The following is a 14,870-nucleotide window of genomic DNA, read 5'->3' as shown; positions in this document are numbered from 1 at the left end:
TAAGGTCTGGATTCTAGGCTGATTCCCAATTCAGCTGGATCCCCGACCACACGATGGCGCATTCTGGAAAAAAAAAATCCTTCCAGCAGCCTATCATGTCCTGCAGCCAGTCTACACAGACGTCCCTCATATTCCCGCGGCACTTCAGACCCTCTACTCTTCAGCTCTAAGCTTGCCTAAGGGGCCTCCGTCCGTCTGGACTGCGCACGCGCATTCTCATCCGTTATGTGTGGAGGCGGGCGCGCAGGCGCAGTATAAGTGTCGGCCTGGGCGGTCGCTAAGCACGTGTGTTGGGCTGTCCCGCGCAGCAGTAGAGTCGAACCTCGATTTTGTTTGTGTCCATTGTGAGCGGCGGACTTTTAAAGGTCATGGCGCCGGCGGAAATCCTGAACGGGAAGATGGTCTCCGCGTAAGCACCTGTCCTTGTTGTTAGGGCGTGTTGGGTTTGCAGGCGAGGACTGTGAGCAGGGTGTGCAGGTTCCCAAGGACTTTTTCTATTTTTGCGGGAGGGAGACTTGTAGCGCAAGAGTCGGGCCAGCGGAGTGGGTAGTGAGGATTTTGTCTTGAACCCCTCACACCTGAAGACTGGGTCTCTGCAACCAAAAAAAGGCGCCCCGGACACGATCTGCGTTTGTAGATGGGGTACCTGGTGGCCGTTCCTGCTGGCTTCTGTGCTTCTGGGACAAGTTCTCTTCCTCAGCCCTACAACTGTTCTCCCAGAAGTGCAGCTGCCAGAAGAGTAGTTTGAGTTGCCTGCAGCATCCCACTCAGAAATCCACTTCCCTTCCGCCGTAATTTGGAGGGGAGGAGACTGATATTAATGAGGTAGCAAGACATTACAAGTTTACCAGGCGGATTGGTGTCAGAGGGTCTCCCTCCAAAATCATAGCTTTTTCCTACTACACCAGAGTCATCATTTGCTAAGTGAAATCTAATAAACATTTATTTCCCCCTCAATTTCATGCTCCTCTAACAGCTATCTCCTGTGTCCTGACCCTAGAGCTACTTTCTGGTTTGGCTCTTGAGTCCTGACAATATTTTACACTCCTTTTGACCTCTGCCATTTCTACTCTACGGGGAAATCTGGATGCTTAATTAGTGGATATGATTGCCAGCCTTAATTCCCTGGGAGTAACACCTGTCAGCTTTTTGTTTTGAGAGTTGACCGGAGTGGAGTGAGGGGGAGAGATGAAAGTAGAAGAGGGAAGGATATATTTTCTGTGATCCACCTGCAGGTTTTTCTTGGGACCTTGGACTTTACCAGTTATTTAGTAACAGCTGCAGCTGGCAACAATAATTGCCCCATGAAGCCCTAATTTTGTGTGTACAGGTTTTGACTCTATAGAGTCACAGGTGGTGAAACCCACCTTCGGCCATAATGATTGTTTCCTGGAAGGTAGAAGTGAACAAAGAAGGTGAGATGTAATTTAGATGATGGTGAATCTCTCACAGTGGTGAGGAGGAACCTGGAACTTCTAGATTAGAAATCACAATACTTAACATTTGAGCTCTTTTCTGCAGGTGATTTCCTAAATTGCATTGCTCGTGCTTGATCTTTTTTGTTTGGTTGCTTATATTCAAACCCACTCCCTTAATCAGAGGCTTTTCTTGATGAAATCTTCATTTTAGAGAGACTGAAGAGATGATTTAGATTTGCTTCTTGGCAGGCTACTGAGAATAGGTGCTCACTGGATATGTTTCGGTTTGAGTAGAGAGCAAGTTAAATATGTTTGTAAGCTCCATAAGGGCCGATATGTGCATCATCTTATTTCTGTCTGTATCCAGAACACCTGGAAACCTTTCACTCCTTACTAGTTTTTTAGCATTAAGTGAGTTAGCTAACCTCTCTGTGCCAAAATTTTCTCAAGTGTAAAATAAAGATAATATCTAGGCCGTTGAATTATTAAGAGAATTGAATGAGTTTCTAACTGAAGAGAATTTAGAATTGTTCCTGGTACAGAATAAGCGTTCAGTACATGTTAGCTGTTAACAGTTGGTAATTAGTTAATATATACAGAAGAGATTGATTCATTATCTTTTTCACAGTTTCAAGATTCAGTATCTTTTGACAGTGATAGTTGCCTTGAGACCTATTTTAGTGGTTCTCAATATAAACTGCACATAAAAATCACTTGGGGAGCTTTTTGGTTTTGTTATTGCTTTTTATTTACATATGAACACGTACAAAAAAGTGCACCTGTCATAGGTATATAGCTCAATGAGTTTTTTACTGCTAGATTTCAGTAGCACTCAGCAAGAAATAACATTGTTGGCACTCCAGAAACTCCTCTCTCACTCCCATCCCATCACCACCCTCCAACAAAGGTAATCGCTGTCTGACTTCCAACACTGCAGGTTAGTGTTGCTTGTTTTTGATCTTTATATAAATGACATCAAGTAGTATAAAGTCTTCTGTGTGTCTGGTTTCTTTCAATCAGCCTTGTATTTCTGAAATTATTTCATGTTACGTGTAGCTGTAGTTCATTAACTCTCATCGCTGTTTTGTATGCTGTGTGAATATGCCACTATTTAACTTATTCATGTACATTTTGGTTTCTCATTTTGGTTGATTATGAATATTGAATAATGCTATGAGCATTCTTTAACATGTCTTTTGGTGGAACATATGATATATTCATTTCTGTTGGTTAGATCCCTAAGAGTAGAATTGTGGAATGATAGGACATATATATGAACAGTTTTAATAGAAATTGCCAATCTTTTCCAAGATAGTTTTGTGCACATGCAGGTGTGTGAGAGGGTTCAATCCCTGGGTCAGTAAGATCCCCTGGAGGAGAAAATGGCAACCCATTCCAGTATTTTTGCCTGGGAAATCCCATGGACAGATGGCAGGCTACCATCTATGGGTTCACAAGAGTAGGACACGAGTGAGCAACTGAGCACCTCCACGTATCCACTCCATGCTTGGTACCTACACTAGACTGATTTAATTGTATTTAATTGCAAGCAATAAACCACTGGACTCAACATTTTAAAAATCTTTTAAAAGCTCATCCTGTGCTTCTAAGGCATCTTGACCACTTATCTAAACCCTTAACTCTTACGCTGAGCTTCCCTGGTGGCTCAGACGGTAAAATCATCTGCTTGCAATGCAGGAGACCCAGGTTCAACCCTGGGTCGGGAAGATCTCCTGGAGAAGGAAATGGCAACACTCTCCAGTATTCTTGCCTGGAGAATCCCATGGATGGAGGAACCTTGTAGGCTACAGTCCATGGGATCACAAAGAGTTGGACATGACTGAGTGACTTCACTTTAACTCTTAAATCCAAGTTTCATAGTTGAAGAGGAGAATGGCAGTGATCTGGAAATGACTGTTCCAGGTACTGGAAGGATTCCTTTCCCTCGTCTGCTCAAAAGTCACATAGCTGACCTTTTACACTGCCTCATGGTTGAGCAATCAGATAGTTCCAACTAATACAATTCATAAACAAGCACTAAGACTAAGGACTCTGCTTACAGAGGATTTTTCTTTAATGTACTCATAAAATGGCTCTTTCAGACGCAGCCATAGCACCTTGACTTTCATGGAGAGCTTGAATCCAGGAGCAGGTAGAGCTCACGGCAGAGAGGAGAAGTTGTAGAGGGGGGACAGCCTGCTTGGTTCATGCAGTAGTGGAGTCCCTCAGCTCCAAGTGCTGAGGCTGGGCCAGGCCTCGGACTCTTGGCTATGGCCCAGGGGGGCGTCCTGAACAGGAAGGTGGTGGGCCTTAGAGCTTGAGCTGGTGGGGCTGTAGGGTGTCCCTGCTGCTGCTGCTGCTGCTGCTGCTGCTAAGTCGCTTCAGTCGTGTCCGACTGTGCGACCCCATAGACGGCAGCCCATGAGGCTCCCCTGTCCCTGGGATTCTCCAGGCAAGAACACTGGAGTGGGTTGCCATTTCCTTCTCCAGTACATTAAAGTGAAAAGTGAAAGTGAAGTCGCTCAGTCGTGTCCGACTCTTAGCTACTCCATGGACTGTGGCCCACCAGGCACCTCCGTCCATGGGATTTCCCAGGCAAGAGTACTGGAGTGGGTTGCCATTTCCTTCTCCAGCAGGGTTTCCCTACCTTCCCTCTTTTCCTGGGCCAGGGACACTCTTCAGAGGAAAGGTAAGTGCAGCCAGGATTCCTGGGGTCCAGGAGAAGGGTTCCTCATTCCCCAGATTTGCAGATCAGATTCCTGTTGAGTCTCTCAGGACAAACTTACAAAACATCAAGTTCCCTGGGCAGATTCTGTCCTGATGTAGTGTTTGAATTATAACACTTTGCTTTCTTCTTTGAAGAGGGAGGAAGAATGGGGCAGACCAAGAATCCCATGGTGAGAAATTCTCTAAAATAGAGTTCACACCCATCCTATCCTGCAGCTGAGGAAACAGTTGAGGCAAGAAAAGTGATATGATTTGGCCAAAGGTTGCTTGACTGGTTAATGGCAGAGGTTGATTCAGAATCAGGGTCTTCACCCAGTACATGGTGTTTCTCACCATCGAGTGCTTATTACTTTTCCTAAAAGGAATTTCATAAGCAATTTTTTTTTTCTTTACACCAGTCTGCCTCTCATTGCCATGCCTCCCATTCTGCTGAGAAGGCCATCCTAGACTTTTGTCTACTTTTACTTCTTCTCCCTTTCTGGTAGCCTGGACTGGGCAGAGTTCATCATTCCAGATGTCTTCTCTGCCTGTGGGAAACCTGGATCTGTTTGCCAGTTGTGTCTCTTTGGAAGGAGCACTTCCATTTCTTCCTTAGGGGAGTTTCCAAGGTTGTAGCCTGGATTTGAACACTGGGGGAGATCTGAGGGTTAGGGACCAAGGTGTCTTTGGGGATATTTATTCATTCAGTAAATATCTGTGGGCCTCCAACTAGCCAGGCACTCTTCAAAGCCACAAGAGTATAACAGTCGTCAAGAAAGCCCACATCCCTACCCTGGTAGAATTTGTGTCCTAATGGGTAGATGAAGGTGGTAAAAATCGTTAAAGCAGGGTGTGAGGTAGTGAGAAGCCCCAAAGAGAAAACCAGTGCCGGGAAGGGGGTGGAGATTTCTGAGGCGTTGGGATATGGGGTTTGTAATTTTGAACATGAGCGTGTAAGAGGAACCTATGGGGAGAGGTTTGAAGGAGGTGGGGCTGTGAGCCTGCCAGTGTTACAGAGAAGAGGATTCTTCACCAGAAACACAGCCTGTGCCATGGAACTTTGACCTCGCCAGTTATTGTTAAATGACTGCCCTGGGGTCAGCAGTGATGGCCTCAGAGAAGCTGAAGGTGAGTGGGGAGGCTGAATGAAAGTGCACTGACCTTGGTGGTGAGAGCGCCCCCTGGCTTCAGGGAGGAACTCCTAAAGAAATGATACAGAGGGTGGAAAATAGTGTCAGAAAAACTACCCTGATAACAGCTGTTAGACCAGAAGCAAACAACCATTTGCTTTTCAAAGGGGGCTAATGAAGTGTTGTACAATTTGTTTGACCTTTCCTTTTGCAGTTGAGCCTGTTACTTCCCCGGAGGGATTGATTAAGTCTCTTGATTAAGCCTTCTTTCTAAAAAGGCCGGTTGTGAAGAGACAGATGGTTTGCCATTTGTCAGGCCACCTAGAGAAGGTGCTCTGAGTTATGGGTGGAGCAGACCCTATTGATGTGCCGGTAACACAGATTCCTGTGGGAGGTATCCACAGAGCTGGTCACGGAGTGCTCCCTCCAAGATCACTGGGCGACTTGGTTTACCTACTGCCTTAGCATCCTCATCTGTATACATGAGTGCCTGCTAAGTCACTTCAGTTGTATCTGACTCTTTGCGACCCTATGGACTGTAGCCCACCAGGCTCCTCTGTCCATGGGATTCTCCAGGCAAGAATACTGGAGTGGGTTGCCATGCCCTCCTCCAGGGCAACCTCTTCCCAACCCAGGGATTGAACCTGCATCTCATGTCTCCCGCATTGGCAGGTGGGTTCTTTTCAGATGCCACTGATGCCACCTGGGAAGCCCCCTCATCCATATGTTGGTCACCTAATTCATAGGATTGTTAAATGAGTCATTACTTGTAGAGCATTTAGAGCAGTCCTTTACACACAGTTAAGTTAGACAATAAATTGATACTTAGTACATGTTGAATAAACAGATAGTGTTTGTGTTTATCCAAACCATACCTGTGAATGCTGGTTTTATCATCTTGAGCCTTAAAATTAGAATGTATGCTACTGTTCAAAGATAAAATGGAACCTTGATTATATGTTTAGCTACAGGGCTAGAAGAACTATTTTCTGTAAAAAGAGTTTGTTCACCACAGTGAAATTGATAAGCTTTTCATTTTGTCCTGTAGATAAAGTACCTGTAGGCTTTTTGTGCTTGGAAAGATTTACCTATAATGAGTTCCAGAGTGTGGGCCTTTTGGAAGGTCCATGGAATGGTGACTGCCAACCTCAACCTTGGCTTGAGTCTGAGAGCCTGTGCAGGAGAGCAAGCAGGAGTTCCTGAAAGTGGGACCTTCCACTGATTCTTCACTAGGCCACCCAATCAGGCTGTTGGGTGTGTTGTAGGTGGACTGTGGCAGTCTGGACTGGCAGTCATTTATGTGGCCATGGCACCAGCCAAAATCTTTACTAGGGCTTATCATCCCAGAAGATGTATCTGTCCTCACCCACCAGGAGGGGTGATAAAGCAGATTGGAATTTGGACAAGGGGCTTTGAGTAGAGGTATACAGTCCCTGTTTATATCCCCATTTACATGGAGAAGCCTCTGGAAGAAGGGGTATCAGGCTGGCCTGGCACAGGGGAGGGTCCCTTCTCCAGCTGACTCCTGGAGAGGCTGGATAGGGTAAAGGACAGCCTTGTGTGGCTTTGGGCAAGTCAGTCAGCCTCACTTTCCACTTCTGTGTAGTGGGGGCGATTATGATGGTGTTTATCTCCTGAGGTTGCCAAGAGGATTAAATGAGTATATGAGGTTCTCTGAAGCAGTCCTTTGTGCTTCTCTGGTTACAGCTGTACCTTCTGACATCTGACCCACAGAGCAGAAAGCCATTGCATCTCTGCTTTGTGCAGTTTCCCCCACCTTGATGATTTTGCATAAGGTGGCTCCTGGCACCCTGTATGGAAGCCTTTGACCTTGAGGGAGAGGGCAGCTAGCTAACTGTGCCACAGTCAGGGTTTCTCCGCTACCCAGGTCACCGCTTCCTCCATGTTGCAGTTTATGAAACTGCAGGCAGAAGTGACTTGTTTGACCAAGAGTTCTAAGGCTAGTGGCAGACCCTCATCAGTGTAGTTTCCTTCCTCTCCAAGGGCTTTTTATTTGCTTGCTAAAAGGAATTGCAATCTTTCACTGGCTAGATTTGGCTCTCCCTTTTAAGAGTTGAATGAATCAAACTGAGTCACCTCAGAAAATCATTTTCAGAGTCACAGTCATTTTTGACAGGTTGAAGACCAGTCAAATCACCCTCCTTTGTTAGCTAAACTTTTTTTTTTTTCCTCCCGTGCTGAAAAGTTCTTGCCTTCAAGCCTGGGCAGGAGAGGTACAGCTTTGGGTTGCTGATGCTTAATGCGCCTCAGGAAATAGGGAGTGTTTTTGTTAAAGGTTTTGCCAGAGCCTTTCAAAACCAGAGCAGGAAAGAGGGGCAGACTTCTGATTCACAGGGATTATAATTTCGAATATGGAAATTAACCTCATACTCATTGTAAAAGGGACTTGTAGGTAAAGATTTGAAGGAGGTGGGGCCATGAACCTGCCAGTGTTATGGGAAGGAGGGTTCACCGCCTTGCATGATTTAAGATAAATGATTTTTCCTTTGGATGTTGACCCCTGCTTAGTAAGTAAGAAGCCTTTTGGACCTAAGCTGTTCCTACCCAAGACTGTCCTTTGCTGCTGCTGCTAAGTCGCTTCAGTCATGTCCAACTCTGTGCAACCCCATAGACGGCAGCCCACCAGGCTCCCCCGTCCCTGGGATTCTCCAGGCAAGAACACTGGAGTAGATTGCCATTTCCTTCTCCAACGCATGAAAGTGAAAGTGAAGTCACTCAGTCATGTCCGACTCTTCACAACCCCATGGACTTGCAGCCTACCAGGCTCCTCCGTCCATGGGGTTTTCCAGGCAAGAGTACTGGAGTGGGGTGCCATCGCCTTCTCCAAGACTGTCCTTTGGTCTTCTCTAAAAGCAGAAAGGCCAGGTCTCTGAGCCTTTTCTCAGCTAAGAGCTGTTGGCCTCTCCTCGTCTCCTGGTGGAGACCCCACTATTTTCTACACTCTTTCCACATTCCCCTCGGATGCTGACCCAGAGGCCTGCTGAATGTCATCTGCTCTGACATTTAGATCTGTGGTTAGATAGTCCTGAAATAGGACTAATTCTGGGGGTTGGGCCCTTGCTTGCAGATCCTGAGACTTGCAGCCACTCCATCACGTCTCTTAACTCTTGCTACCAGCTGAGAATTACAGAATGGTACCCTGGAGGCCAGATGTAGTTGTGTTTCGTTGGGCTTGCAGATTTATTTTTAAAAATTGGATTACTTCCCAACACATTAGTGTGTAATTACACATAAGAATTAATTAATTAATTACACACGGTCGCCTGACGTTTTGAAAGACATGTAAAGTCCAGCAATACTGTACTCTGACTCAGCATCACAGATTTGTTGGGTCTGAGAAGAAGCTGCCCCCACTCCTGTGTGAGGGCAGGGGGAAGGTGGGACTACCTGGCATTGTGTACCCTCTCTGACCGTGCTTTCCTCTGTGTGACCTTTCTCTAAAGTTAATGTAATTTTCGTCTGCTTTTAAAATCCTTCCTTTTATAAAGCTCAGTTGTGTCCGCCTCTTTGTGACCCCATGAACTGCAGCCTGCCAGGCTCCTCGGTCCATGGAATTCTCCAGGCCAGACTACTGGAGTGGGTTGCCATGCCCTCCTCCAGGGGATCTTCCCAACCCAGGGATCGAACCCAGGTCTCCTGCATTGCAGGTGAATTCTTCACTGAGTGGGCCACCAGGGACAATTCAGTCTAGTTTGTAGCTCCATTTGTTTCCTCTAGTTCAGTTCAGTTCAGTTCAGTCACTCAGTCATGTCTGACTCTTTGCGACCCCATGAATCGCAGCAGGCCAGGCCTCCTTGTCTATCACCAACTCCCGGAGTTCACTCAGACTCAAGTCCATCGAGTCAGTGATGCCATCCAGCCATCCCATCCTCGGTCGTCCTTTTCTTCTCCTGCCCCCAATCCCTCCCAGCATCAAAGTCTTTTCCTCTAGGTCAGTGGTTCTTAAATGGTGGCAGTTTTGTCCCTCCTTCCATGGCCACATTTGGACATGTCTGGAGACATTTTTGCTTGTCATGTGGCTAGTGGCTGTCTGCTGGTGGCATCTAGAAGGAGAAGCCAGGGGCTGCTGAGCATCCTGCTATGCACGGATGTCCCCACAACATAGAATTATCCAGCCCAAATGTCAGTCATGTTGAGATCCATAAACCTTGATCTGGAGACCTCAAAAGCATTTATTTTGCCACTGTGTATATGGATTAATGATGACCTTTACGCTCACTGAGAATTTGGAGGTTTATTACAACTTAACACCAGTTAGCTGTTTTCATGTCATAAGTATCAGGTAAGTCACTGTTCCCTTGGGTCTTTGAGAGAGTTTGGGAGAATTGGATGGAAGAATTTAACATTCTAAATTTTCATTGGAGCCTAAAATAGATTCATATTAAGTTTTCAAATATATGTTTGAGGTACCTGTCAAGTTTAGTAAATATTTGTGTAAAATTATAATCGTTGTAAGTATTTTGTTCTTATAATAAAAGAGTACTGGTGTTAGTTGATATGTATACTGATAAAATGTAATGCTTGATATTATCACTAAAAATGATGTATCAACAAGAAGGTAATTTTTTAACATTTATTTTATTGAAATATAGTTGATTTACAGTGTTGTTTCTGCTGTATAGCAAAGTGATTCAGTTCTGTGTGTGTGTATGTGCCTATATATATACATACACACTCATTCTACTTCATATTCTTTTCGATAATGGCTTATCGCAGGGTACTGGTTATAGTTCCCTGTGCTGTACAGTAGGATCTTGTTTATCCATTCTATATAGAGAATAGTTGGCATCTGCTGCTACCAAACTCCCAATCCATCCCTCCCCAACCTGCCCTGCCTTGGCACCCACAAGTCTGTCCTATGTCCGTGAGTCTGTTTCTGGCTTGTAGATAAGTTCATTTGCGTCATGTTTTGGATTCCACATATAAGTGATACACGATATTTGTCTTTCTCTTTCTGATTTAGTATGATAATCTCTAGGTCTGTCCATGTTGTTGCAGACAGCATTATTTTGTTCTTTTTTATGGCTGAGTAGTAGTCCATTGTGTGTGTATCACATCTTCTTTATCTGTTCACTTGCTGATGGGCATTTAGGTTGTTTCCATATCTTGGCTAGTGTGAATAGTGCTGCTGTGAAGAGTGAAAGTATAGTTGCTCAGGTGTGTCCGACTCTTTGCGACCTCATGGACTGTAGCCCACCAAGCTCCTCTGTCCGTGGGATTCTCCAGGCAAGAATACTGGAGGGGGTTGCCATTTCCCTCTCCAGGGGATCTTCCTGACCCAGGGATCAAACCTGGATTTCTCACATTACAGGCAGATTCTGGGTGCATGAATATCTTTTTAAATGATAGTTTCATCTGGATATCTTCCTGGAGAAGGAAATGGTAACCCACTCCAGTATTCTTGCCTGGAGAATCCCCATGGACAGAGGAGCGTGGTGGGCTACTGTCCATGGGGATGCAGAGTCAGACACGACTGAGCGACTAACACACACACACTGGCTGTCTACCCAGGAATGGGATTGCTTCATCACATGGCAACTCTGTTTTTAGTTTTTAGAGGAACTGCCACCCTGTTTTCCATAGTAGCTGCACCAATTTATTACGTTCCCACCACCAATGTAGGAAGTTTCCCTTTTCTTCACACCCTTTCCAGCATTCATTATACTTTTTGATGATGGCCCTTTGGACTAGCGTGATGTGATATCTCAGGGTAGTTTTGATTTGCATCTCTGTAATTAACGTTGAGCATCTTTTCATGTGCCTGTTGACCATCTGTATGTCTTCTTTAGAGAAATGTCTAGGTCGTCTTCCCATTTTTTGATTGCATTGTTTTTTGTTGTTACTGAGTTGTATGAGTTGTTTATATATTTTGGAAATTAAGCCCTTGTCAGTCACATCATTTGCAAATATGCTCTTTAACAAGAAAAATATTTAATTCAATTAAACTAATTTGGGATTTGAAGTATATACCTTTCTTGGAACACTAGGTGGCCTCAATTGTTTTTACAAGGAACTACATGGTTTTTTTTTTTCCCAAAAATTTGAAGAATTTTTTAGCAGTATGAGAGGTTCAGTTAAAAATAAAACAGCAAATGAACGAAATGAAAATAAAACAAATAAAATCAGACATTTGTGTTTTACTGCATTGTAAAATCTTGAAACAACAACCTCCTTGAGGGGAAAAAGAGAAATGTGTGTCTTGGTTTAGAATAGCCCTACATGTTGATGAATGTTCTTATTTTTTCTCTGATCAACTACTAAAGGCCTATTCTGTGGACCTTTTAAGGATCATTTGCAAATTCCTCTAAGCCTATGTTAACATTTCAGTGTTTGTTGACTGGGCAGCTTGTTTTTCATCACGTAGATTTCTTAGCCATGTAGGTAAATATCCTTTTCTGCCTCCTTTTCCTGCCTATAGCTTCTGTTGAAATGTCTTTGTTAGGGTTATATTTTGGCAGTGCTTTTTTTTCTCAGGCATAAAATGTCCAAAATTTAAAAATGGGCCCTCCTGTGAAACAGAATGAGTTGAAACTTGTAATGGAGTTTTTCAAGAGTAATTGTACAAGACTTGAGGCAAGAGATCTAGGTGACTGTTTAGGGATGTTAGACTTTGACTAGGACTGTTCAAGAGTAATAAGATTCTATAGGGATGTACACCTTTGACTTTTATTAACTAGGGTCTTTGACACTTGGGTATGGGAGAAATCAGCTTGGAAAAAACTGATAAGTCATGCAGATCCATAGAGATTCAAACAGATTTTGACAGGTTGAGCTATAAATGATTCCACCTTGATTTTTGCAGCTTAGAAAGAAAAGGTAACCCCGAACATTGCATTTTATCGGCCAGCAGCAGAGTTTCTCAGCCTTGGGCACTGTTACCATGAGGGCTGGGTAATTCTTTGCTATGCTTTGTCCTGTGCATGTAGGATATGTAATTGCATCTACCCACTAGATGCCAGTAGTAACTTAGTTAAACTGCATCTGTGTCTATTCACGTTTAGTTGGCTATGACTCTCGGCTCAGGACTAGTATCTGTCCCTCAGGACCAGAGAGACGTCAATGGTTTACTGCTACTTTGTCCTGCTAATGTCAGTGGCAGTTTAGTTCTGATTTTTCCTACATCAAGACTGAGCTATGTCTTCCCTCAGATTTTAGGGTATGCTGATGGAAGATGGTGTGACCAGCATGTGTAGTTCTATTCAGGGATCAGGGATGTTTCTCCATATGCCCACTTTTGCCTCGCTTTGCTCCCAAAATTTTTACCAGGATGATGTAACTTGCAGGGCCATGGATAGAAATGAGAGGTGTCTGCAATCAAGGAAGTTTCTGTTGATTTAGGAAGCTTCAGTGATTCGAAAGTTACTCCATTATACATTTAAACTTTCTAAAAATGAGCTATAAAAAGTAAAGGGCTTCCTGCTATTTAATTTATCACAGCTTTATGACCCTAAAATAAAGGTAGACAAGGGAGGGAGTGTTAATTTTTCTCTCCATCTTTTTCCTTTACAGTCTCAACTTCAGACATACCTGACACTTGGGTTTGTTTTTCCACCTTTCATTTTAAGGTACTTCAGTTTCTGGCCAAACAAGAAAGCCAGGCAGGAAAAAAAAATTTTTTTAAGGGACTTATGGAGACCTAATTACAACTATCTTAATTTCTCTGCCCCCGCCCCGCCCCCCTCACCGGGGCAGATTTTCCACCTGATGCTTCAGTGTTCTGTGCTGTCTAGTTCTTGCTTACTGTGGTTTATGTGCATGTTAGACTGTCTCATTGATATTCTGATCATGTCTCATAAAGAGGCCTAAGTGTTAACTTTTCAACAGAGCTTTGTATTTGGAAAACTATCCCTGCAAATGTTAAAATGATCCTGCTTCTTAGAGAAAGTTTAAGGGAGGCAGTATAAGTGATCTCAAGCTATAATTTGTTTTAGGGGAAAAAAAATGCACCCTTAGACCCATTTAAATTATAGCATAGAAAATAAAGAACATTTTGTTCTTTGCTCTTAACTTCCTGGGCTGAAACAACATTTTCCACCTCGACTACCTTATAGTACTGGGTTCCTGCAGCTTACTACCTGCTGAGTTTAAGTATTATTTTTATTTGTCCCTAGATTCTTTCCTTGGGTCTCAAATGCTTGCTTATTCTAGAATCCTTAGAAGATTTGGTAAATAAATTCACTGTCCTGTCCTTAAAATATTTGTACCATCAGTCTTTCCAGCTCCATCTCACAACCCCCTCAAACTTCAGAGTCCCCTGTATTCCTGGTATTTCCTCTGTTTCATGTTTTGTATATCTGGAATATATACTTCTTGCCAGCTTACCTCTGATACCATAATCCAAGCTACCACCACCTCTTGGCCTGGATTTTACAGTTGCAGTAACTTCTTGCTGATGTTCTTGATTCTCACCTTTCCCCTTTGGGTGTATTCCCAATTCAGCAGCAAAAATAATCCTTTAAAAATGTAAGGCTGAGGACTTCCCTGGTGGTCTAGATGCTTCTGTTCCAATGAGAGTGAGGGTTCCATCCCAGGTTGGGGAACTAGGATCCCACATGTCACAGGGCACAGCCAAAAAAAAATTTTTTTTTCAAGTGAGTTCCATCACGTCAGCCCCACTGAAAACCCTTGAATGGCTTCCCATCACATTCAGAATAAACGACTATCTACCTGATTTGATTACTATTTCCTCTTGGACCTCATTTACCCACTGGGGGCCTTTTGCACCTGTTGTTCTTTCTATAAATTGGCCCTGGGAGAGGCACCCGTCCCGACTGCTTAGCGCCTGTGTCTGCATCTGTGAACAGGAATAAGAACGCTTTTTCTCCCTTGCCTACCGCAGGGGGTTATTGAGTCTCAGATGTGTTCATCTTTTCACTGTTGGTTCACCTTACTGTCTCACATTGTGCTAGGAATTGTTTTTTTTTAACACCTACCCCTCATAAGACTCCCTTCCGCACTGTGGGTTTTGTTTGGGTGGGGAGGGGTAAGGGGAACCAGTAGAAGCCTCTGCCTGGCACTTTGTGTTAGTTATGACAGTGGTTGCGGGAAGGAAGGGGAGAGCAGAGAGTGGAGACTTGTTCTCTGCAGCAACCTGGGCAGCACTTCCAGTCCTAGGGCAGCACTCTGGCTGGAGCTGCGGGGGAGTTTCAGCGGGAGCCCAGGGAAGACTTGGCAACTTTAGTGTTTCCTATTGTCTTATGTCAGAGCAGAATTGTGCCTCTGTTCATTAAAATCCCAGTAAAAGAAATCCAATAGTCAGTTGATACTTGTGTTGAACATATGATTTGTAGAATATTGGATTTGAAAAAACAAGGCTACTAGCTACAAGATTTTGCAGTCCTAGTTCTAACTTCTTGTATCACTAAACATTCTTACCATTTACTGCTGCTGCTAAGTCCTGCTTCAGTCGTGTCCGACTCTGTGCAACCCCATAGACGGCAGCCCACCAGGCTCCCTCATCCCTGGGATTCTCCAGGCAAGAACACGGGAGTGGGTTGCCATTTCCTTCTCCAGTGCATGAAGGGAAAAGTGAAAGTGAATTTGCTCAGTTGTGTCTGACTCTTAGCGACCCCACGGACTGCAGCCCACCAGGCTC

General features: G+C 44.2%; 1 protein-coding gene across 2 annotated transcripts in view; it reads left to right on the top strand.

The window, feature by feature from the left end:
• MTHFD1 (methylenetetrahydrofolate dehydrogenase, cyclohydrolase and formyltetrahydrofolate synthetase 1) overlaps positions 252 to 14,870 on the top strand; it is a 62,102-nt gene continuing 47,483 nt past the window's right edge. For both annotated transcript variants that reach the window (XM_018054071.1, XM_005685970.3), the window contains exon 1: positions 252 to 409. In XM_018054071.1, the coding sequence (XP_017909560.1) occupies positions 369 to 409 (41 nt within the window). In that variant the 5' untranslated portion in view covers positions 252 to 368. The remainder of the gene's footprint in view (positions 410 to 14,870) is intronic.

Source organism: Capra hircus, chromosome 10 (assembly GCF_001704415.2).
Source record: "Capra hircus breed San Clemente chromosome 10, ASM170441v1, whole genome shotgun sequence".
Lineage (NCBI taxonomy): Eukaryota > Metazoa > Chordata > Mammalia > Artiodactyla > Bovidae > Capra > Capra hircus.
This window is presented reverse-complemented; position numbering and strand designations above follow the sequence as displayed.